Source organism: Juglans microcarpa x Juglans regia, chromosome 2S (assembly GCF_004785595.1).
Source record: "Juglans microcarpa x Juglans regia isolate MS1-56 chromosome 2S, Jm3101_v1.0, whole genome shotgun sequence".
Lineage (NCBI taxonomy): Eukaryota > Viridiplantae > Streptophyta > Magnoliopsida > Fagales > Juglandaceae > Juglans > Juglans microcarpa x Juglans regia.
Genome location: NC_054597.1, coordinates 3,626,683 through 3,635,994, shown reverse-complemented (window position 1 = coordinate 3,635,994; position 9,312 = coordinate 3,626,683). Strand labels below are relative to the sequence as shown.

At 33.4% G+C, this 9,312-nt stretch overlaps 1 protein-coding gene across 1 annotated transcript; it reads left to right on the top strand.

Annotated features, from left to right (window-relative positions):
* The first annotated feature begins 390 nt into the window (after positions 1-390).
* LOC121252139 lies at positions 391-1,836 on the top strand. Its single transcript, XM_041151621.1, has one exon. It carries the CDS (start codon positions 391-393, stop codon positions 1,834-1,836), a length of 1,446 nt encoding a protein of 481 aa, XP_041007555.1.
* Positions 1,837-9,312: the final 7,476 nt, after the last annotated feature.

Below are 9,312 nucleotides of genomic sequence, written 5' to 3'. Positions count from 1 at the left end.
TATATGGAAGCAATGGCTTTAGTCCAACGCTTTGGAAAACCGGACATCTTTCTAACCATGACATGTAACCCAAGTTGGAAAGAAATCTTAGATGAGTTGGGTCCACGAGAAGAAGCACAAAATCGTCCTGATTTGATTGCACGTATCTTTAGAGCAAAATTAGAAGAATTGAAGGATGAATTATTCAAACGGGAGATATTTGGGAAAGTTTCAGCATATGTATATGTCATTGAACATCAGAAAAGAGGACTACCACATGCACATTTCTTGATCATACTACAAAGAGATTGGAAAATCTATGCTCCAGAATCTTTTGATGAAATTGTATCAGCAGAAATACCTGACAAAGAAAGAAATTTACATTTGCACAAGGCAGTAATAAGACATATGATGCATGGTCCCTGTGGAGTACTAAATCCGAGCAATGTGTGTATGAAAACAAATGGCAGTTGTAAAAACCACTTTCCAAAAGGCTTTACATCTAACACAACTGTTGGAATCGATTGTTTCCCACAGTACAGACGTTGTGATAATGGAATAACTGTCAAAGTCAGAGGTAAAAATTTGGATAACCGTTGGGTTGTTCCACATAATCCATATTTCCTCGCAAAATTTGATTGTCACTTGAATGTAGAAATTTGCTCAACAATCAAAGCAGTCAAATACCTTTATAAGTACATTTATAAAGGTCATGATCGTGTTGCTTTCAACTTGATTCCTGGACAAAACATCCAAGATATAGATGAAATCCAACAATTTCAATCAGCTAGATGGATTGCTCCACCAGAAGCCATGTGGAGAATATATGGCTTTATTCTTAATGAAATGTATCCATCAGTTTACAGTTTACATCTACATCTTGAAGATCAACATCTGGTAGCTTTTCATGCACATAACGACCTTAACAATGTTCTGAGATCTGATTTTACGGCAAAATCAATGTTGACTGAATTTTTTTCAACAAATCAAACTAATGAAAATGCACGAAGACTACTGTACAAAGAATTTCCTGAAACTTTTGTTTGGAATCAACAACACAAAATATGGACTCCAAGAAAGAAGAAAACTGTTATAGGCCGCATTGTTACAGCAAGTCCATTCGAAGGTGAAAGGTATTACTTACGGATATTGTTAAATCATATAAGAGGCCCTTTATCATTTGACCACATCAAAACAGTTGGCAATGTCACTGCACCAACCTTTCGTGAAGCAGCTACATTACATGGTTTGTTACAAAGAGATACCAGTTTGCAAGATTGTATGCAAGAGGCTTCCTTATACCAAATACCACACAGTTTAAGACGGTTATTTGCAACAATTTTAGTATATTGTAACCCAACAAATCCTAGAGAACTTTGGGAATACTTTGAACAAGATATGTCAAGCGATTTCCAAACAAGTGTTGCAACATCAGCAGATATTAGGACAAAAGTCTTACGAAGCATCTCTTCTACACTTGAATCGATGGGAAAAGACATAAACATGTTCCATTTAATAGAACATGATGTTTCTTTTGATCAGAATGAAACTGAATCTAGGGAAATAAATGATGAATTTGCAGTTTTGATACCAGAAGAAGATCTTATGGCTTCGATGAGTCTTAATCCTGAACAACAACATGCATATGAATCAATTTTACAGAAAGTCCTTCTAAATGAATCTGCTGCATTCTTCATTGATGGTCCTGGTGGAACAGGGAAAACATTCTTATATAAAGCACTTCTCGCTACAGTGAGATCAAGAAACTTAATTGCTCTTGCAACTGCATCGTCTGGTGTGCTGCATCTATTTTACCTGAGGGTCGAACAGCACATTCACGCTTCAAAATTCTATTAGATCTTGACAAAAATAGTACTTGTTGTGTAAGCAAACAAGGTGCTCTTGCCAAATTGTTACGTCTTGCAAAGTTAATCATATGGGATGAAGCACCTATGTCTAGAAAAGAATGTATGCAAGCATTGGATAAAATGTTACGAGACATAACTGATTCAAGATTACCATTTGGTGGAAAAATTATCGTATTCGGTGGAGATTTTCGTCAAGTCTTACCAGTGATTCGTAAAGGCACAAGACAAGAAGAAGTTAATGCCAGTTTAGCATCGTCATATTTGTGGTCCACTTTAACTAAGATTAGTTTAAGTGAAAATATGCGAGCAAGATTTGATCCAAACTTCTCAAATTATTTACTTCAGGTCGGAAATGGAACAACACCAATCACAATTGAGAATAAGATCAAAATTCCCAGTGAAATGCTCATTCCTTACAAAAATGATGTGGAGTCTTTAGATGATCTGATCGATGCAGTCTTCCAGGATATTGGCAGTTATTCAGAAAATTTATCCGAAATGACAAATCGAGCTATATTGACACCAAAGAACAACTCCGTCGATGAGATAAATACAATACTTATTCAAAGATTTCCTGGTACAGTTACACAATACTATAGCTTCGATGAAACGATTGATACATCAGAACAAGGCATCATGGAGGATTTCTTAAACACATTAACACCAAATGGACTTCCACCCCATGAATTATTACTAAAAAAAAATTGTCCTATCATGTTACTCAGAAATGTCAATCCTTCAGAAGGTTTATGCAATGGAACACGTCTTATTTGTCGCAACTTTGAACGAAATATCATTGATGCTGAAATTGCAGTTGGTCACCACACCGGAAAAAGAGTTTTCATACCAAGAATTCCTTTCTTGCCAAATGCAGACGATAATAGTGGTTTTCCATTCAAAAGAACACAATTTCCTATCAGATTAAGTTTTGCGATGACAATAAATAAAGCACAAGGGCAGACATTAGATTTTGTTGGTGTATACTTGCCTCAACCTGTATTTTGTCATGGCCAACTATATGTAGCACTGTCAAGAGCCAAAACTTCTGCTTCAGTAAAAGTTCTTATAAGACCAGTGTCAACTCATGATTGTGAAGAAGCTGAAACAAATAATATTGTTTATAGAGAATTACTAACACTAGCATATCCATCATAAACTTCTGTGAGTAATCAAATTTCAATATATACCTCTCAATTAAATACAATTTGTTTTTCCACTATGTAATTTTCACAACTTCTTATTACTCTTTTATTAAAATTGTTTTATTTAAATTCAATTGTTTGGACTAATATTTCTTTCTTTTAATTCATATGTAGGCTTCAACATGCGGACTGTCTATACATCAATCAAAAACATTACTCCAAGTACAAGAAATTGGAGCATCAAGATGATTGTGTCAGACAAATCACCCAAACGTACTGCACAACATTCACCAACAAAATATCAAAATCTGACATTGATAGACCCTGAGGTAACACATTGACATCAATATCATACTTGCAAGAACATACTTAATGTTTACATTGTATTCTTTCACATGATATATTCAAAATATATATGTTTTCCCCTTACAACATAGATTCATTCTAACTATATTTTTAAATTAAATCTTATATATATATTTAATAAGTACTATTTTCTAATCAATTGAATGCAAATAACTATTTACTTATGCAATATTATGCAGGGCAACCGACTACAAGCAACAATTTTCGGCAAAGATATAGACCTACGTAATGACATGTTACACATATTCCGGTCTTACTACATCAGTAATGCTTATGTTAAGCCTTTAGATCCCAAGCATAGAATTGAAGCACATGAATACCAGTGGATCTTAAATTCAAGAACAATCATCGAAAACATTCCAGATGACGAAGTGGAATTACAACCACCAGAATATGATATTATCCCATTCACCAATCTGCATGACTACAAAAACACTGGAACTGAAATAGGTAAATATCACATCAATATATTTAACATACTTCTTAATACTCTTATTCAGTTTTCACAAAAAAAAAAATTCAACATAATTGAACAGCTATTCTGGCGATCGCAATATACATGAAACCTCCCAGAGAAATTACCTCAATACATGGGCCAACAAAAATTCAAGAAATATATGTTATCGACCAGAGGTAAAGAAGATTTCTCAACTATATATGTGATATTAATAAATTCTTTAACTACCTTGTTTTCAATATTATTTCATCATACTACACTTTTAAATACTTTATCCTAAATTTTACAGCTTGATGCCGATATGGTTAACTATGTGGAGTCGATTTGTAGACGGTGAATGCCGAGCAATCTCTGATATTATTGAAGCTAAGCCAACTCTACTCGCAACACGTTTAAAAGTCGGTTCATACAATGGTATATTACACAACTTATAATATCAACATTTATTAAAAATAGAATGTTATTATCTACTAACAAATTTTTTTTCTTTATAATATAGGTCTTTCTCTTTCATCTCAACCGACAAGCGTATTTACCTTAAATCCTGTCATCCCTGCTGCAACTCCATTATGTCAATGGTAATTCTTCAAAATATATATTCATCAACTAGCTCTAAAATTGTTTTTTCTTTTATATCTTTTCCTCCATGATTTCTCTCATTCATTTTAAATTATTCTAAAAATATTTAGGACGATGCTTAATCATGCACTGCTTGAAGAAATCGTCGAAAAAAATCTACATCATACAACGGCATCAGCATCAGCATCGACATCAAATGTTGACATGAAAGACATAATTAAGCTTGATGATCTTGCTGGTTTTCTTAAATCACTACAACCAATGACGGTACAATTCTACGGTCTTCTTAAACTTTTTTTTCTTTATATATATTGCCTTCTAAAAATTTTACACATGCCTTTTCAAAATAAATATAACCTTATCTTAAGGCTACATACTATTTACAACCATTAAAAACATATATCTGTTCCAAAATTAATGCAGAAAGCAAAATTTTGGATTAAAGCAACTATTTGTGTGGTTGATCTCCATCAAATATTCTTCTACATGTCCTGCATTGGGTGTAAGAAGGGGACTGGATATGAGCAAAATGAAAAATTTCAATGTTATCATTGCAAATACATGAGCAATGCACAACCACGGTATATATGTTATATTCATATTTTACGTCGTAAATGTTTCTTTAATCAATTTTATGTTATATTTAAATTATTACTTAATCATTCAGACTAAAAAATATAGTTTGTTTATATAGCTGTCGAGCTTACATCGAAGTTGACGATGGTAATGGACGACTTGGGGCTGTCATGTTCGGTCAAATTGCAGAAGAAGCTCTGGGTTGCACAGCAATCGAACTAATGGAACATACAGGAAAGGTAACCAACTTATTCATATTCCAATTTGTATTTTAAAAACATTTAATCTTAGATATTCAAATAGAAAGTTATCAAAAATATCTTTTACATTATATTTATTCACCATACAGGAACATTTACCGTATATCCAAAATATTGCAAAATTATGTTCAACCAAAAAATGGATCATACAATTGGGTGCAGATTTGGATCAACTCCAAAAACAACGTCACAAAAACTTCAATGTTCTCTCCATAAATGCTGTAAATGACGAGAACACACCACTTTGAATCCATAACCAGCAAACTTTACTTTCAATAACGAAAGAAACAATTATGTAATATTTAGCAGTTTCAGACTTTACTTTCAGTAACGAAAGAAACAATTATGTAATATTTAGTCGTTTTAGACTCTACTTTCAGTAACGAAAGAAACAATTATGTAATATTTAGTAGTTTCAGACTTTACTTTCAGTAACAAAAAAACAATTATGTAATATTTAGTCCTTTTAGACTCTTTTCTTCTACACTAGATGTTTATATTTTAGAATAATTTAATACAGGGCAAACGTGCATCGCACGTAAATTCACTGCTAGTACTATATAGAAACATGCATGGTTGCGAGTCTTGATCATTTTCCAAATGAATTAGGTACTTTAACCATTAAAATAATGGTAGCCAATCACAACTCTGCCGTACAATCTAGAAACTTAATTAGTGGAAATAGTAATGATCCTGGCCGATCGACTACGTGCGTCCACCATGCACACGACATGACCATGATATTCATGGGCCCTTTATCGGAAGGAATTGACCCTTTAACGGCTCCATGCATGTACGATACTGCAAAACCATGGCTGAAATATTAGAATCCTGGCCCAGCACCTTTCCTCGTTCTATAACATGTTCACGTCCGTCGATTTTACGACCTTGAAAAGGTCTGTAATGGCATTGGAAGAGACAACATTAACCATGCACCTGAATTAAAAATCATATATTCTTGGGCGTGATGTCTCATGCAATGTATTTGACTGTCCAATCAGCTGCAATGTGTGGCTGAGCAATTTCCTCTGTGACTAGCTATCTATCTGAGAGAATCTGCATGTTTAGGTTCTGCATGCGTTATTGCTTATGGAGCCGTACGTCTGTATGCTGCCATGCATAGCTTCACCATAGTTTGGATTTGAGCTGCTTATATATTAAACTGGTCTAGATTGAAACTGGGGAACCGTCATCTGATCATCTACATAAAGCTAGCTGCTGCTGCACTTCCTGTGGTCTTACATGACTTCTCTGATTCACAAAGACATGTAGGCAATTAGATCCTTTTTTAAAACCCTCAAGACATGATCTGCATTCTGTTGTTTGCATCTATTTGCAGCTCTTGGATTACCCGCTTTACCAGTTATCCGCTTTACATCAAGCTTTGCTTTCTATAATCTATTTGCCTGCAGATATATCTGATTTTGTTACAGATCAGAATAATGCTCGCGACTTTGCTTGTTGATTGAGTTGTGAAAACAATTGATGTTATAATATTAATTGTTTAGCTAGGTAGGCAGCATGGGCGAGCCAAGAACTGTGTGGCTAATTGTTTAGCTACGTACGTAGGGATCTAGCCAAGGGTCTCTCCGTTGCTTCCAAGTGCTTGTTTGAAAAAGTTTTCATCTTAAAATTATCATTTCATATCTTCCTTAAATATCATACAAGTACTTTAAAACGTATCATTACAATTTTTTTAAACTTTCAATCAAAAAATAAAAAACAATTTAACAATTTCAAATCTTTAAATAAAAATAATATTAAAAAGTTATATTCTAATAATATTTTAAATTTATAATATTTTTTATTCAAAATTTTCTCTCCTCTTTCTACAAATCTCATAAAACATTAATTCAAAATATCTCATTATTATTTACAAATTATCTTATTACTATTTATCAATTTTTTTATCTCACCTCACTCCTAAGCTTGTCTTGTGATAGAATTTAATATAATTTGCATTATCTAGAAAAAAAGCATCGCTTGGAAGTAACGTACCATTCTTTTTTTTTTTTTTTTTCCCTTATTCTAACATTTACAAAAGACTAGTGCTACATGAAAACTTGAACTACTACAAAACGAACAAAAAAATAATGAAGGGAATGAAGGGATGTGGCAGCTTGAGACTAAACACTACAGACAATGTGACAAAGTGGAACTAGGTGAGTCTAAAGAAGTTAAGACTGATCTGACAATGTGGTTACTTGGTGAATGAAGGGGTTGATCTGACAATGGGGTTGAGACTGATCTGACAAGGGAATAAAGTAGTAATAGCCATATTTGGATCTACAAGTCTCTCAGCTAATTTTAACTCGTATCTAGTTATTATAATTTTTTTATATAAAATTTATTAAACAATTTAATTTTTTTAAATTTTAAATTAATAATAATGTTAAAAAATAATATTATAATAATATTTTATTTAACTTTTAATTTTATTTCAACTGATTTCAACTTATTATCCAAGCTCTTTTAATTTAGAGAATCTTAATTTTCTTCAAAAGAGATTACGATAAGATGAGTAAACTAAACATCATATATTCTTGGGCGTGATTCGCTGGCGCTTCAAAAGCGTTCCCCATGTGCTACTTAACACACAAGTATAGTACTTGTATATGAGCTGTGCAGCTCTCAACGGATCTTAGAAAATATTTGATGTCTCTTGCAATGTATTTGACTGTCCAATCAGCTGCAATGTGTGGCTGAGCAATTTCCTGTGTGACTAGCTATCTATCTGAGAGAATCTGCATGTTTAGGTTCTGCATGCGTTATTGCTTATGGAGCCGTACGTCTGTATGCTGCCATGCATATAGCTTCACCATAGTTTGGATTTGAGCTGCTTATATATTAAACTGGTCTAGATTGAAACTGGGGAACCTTCATCTGATCATCTACATAAAGCTAGCTGCTGCTGCACTTCCTGTGGTCTTACATGACTTCTCTGATTCACAAAGACAGGCAATTAGATCCTTTTTTAAAACCCTCAAGACATGAGCTGCATTCTGCTGTTTGCAGCTAATATTTGCAGCTCTTAGATTACCCGCTTTACCACTTGTCCGCTTTACATCAAGCTTTGCTATCTATAATCTATTTGCCTGCAGATATATCTGATTTTGTTACAGATCAGAATAATGCGCGCGACTTTACTTGTTCATTGAGTTGTGAAAACAATTAATGTTACAATATTAATTGTTTAGCGAGGCAGGAAGCCAAGGGTCACTGCCCCAACTGCGTGGCTAATTGTTTAGCTACGTAGAGAGCCAAGGGTCACTGTCCAACTGTGTGGCTAATTGTTTAGCTACGTACGTAGGGAGCTAGCCAAGGGTCACTCCGATGCTTCCTAAGGGTTTGTTTGGAAAAAGTTTTCATCATAAAATTATCATCTTAGCTGATCTCATCTCCTTCCCAAACATGATCACTTAAATACAAATACTTTCAAAAGAATAATTATAAATTTCCCAAACTTGCAAACAAAAAATAAAAAACTATTCAACAATTTCAAATCTCCAAACAAAAATAATATTAATATTCTAATAATATTTTAATTTTAAAATATTTTTTATTCAAATTTTTCTCTCTACTTTCTCAAAATTCCATAAAACAACTCACAATATCTCAGTACTATTCACAAACAATCTTACTACTATTGACAAAATTCTCATCTCATCTCACTCCTAAGCTTGTCTTGTGATTAAGATAAGTTTAAATGTATTTATAAAAAGTTGAAAAAAATTGTGGGTCTCGCATATAAAGAGGTGTTGAGTAGAAAAAGGTTGGGAGTCCCACGTCTAAATAAGTTTTGAGTTAAGATGAGTTTAGTGATTTGAGAATTAGATGTTTAGATGTTAGACTCAACTTAAAATTAGACTAAACTAATTCAAATTCCAAACGGGCCTAAACCTCTTAAGTTCCAAATAAGATAATCTCTTAGAATTTTTAGAAATCACAAAACATCAATTACCTCGTTCATCATTTATTTACTTGCCTCAGGCGTAGCCCAACATAAGCCTAACCCCAAATATGCTCACTTGCATGACCTTGTTTCCATTCCAACTGAGCCCAAATCTATTTGCTCCGCTCTCAAA

Excerpts from the sequence above, each read along its gene's own strand:
- LOC121252139 (XM_041151621.1), top strand. The coding sequence starts at position 391 with ATGCATGGTCCCTGTGGAGTACTAAATCCGAGCAATGTGTGTATGAAA.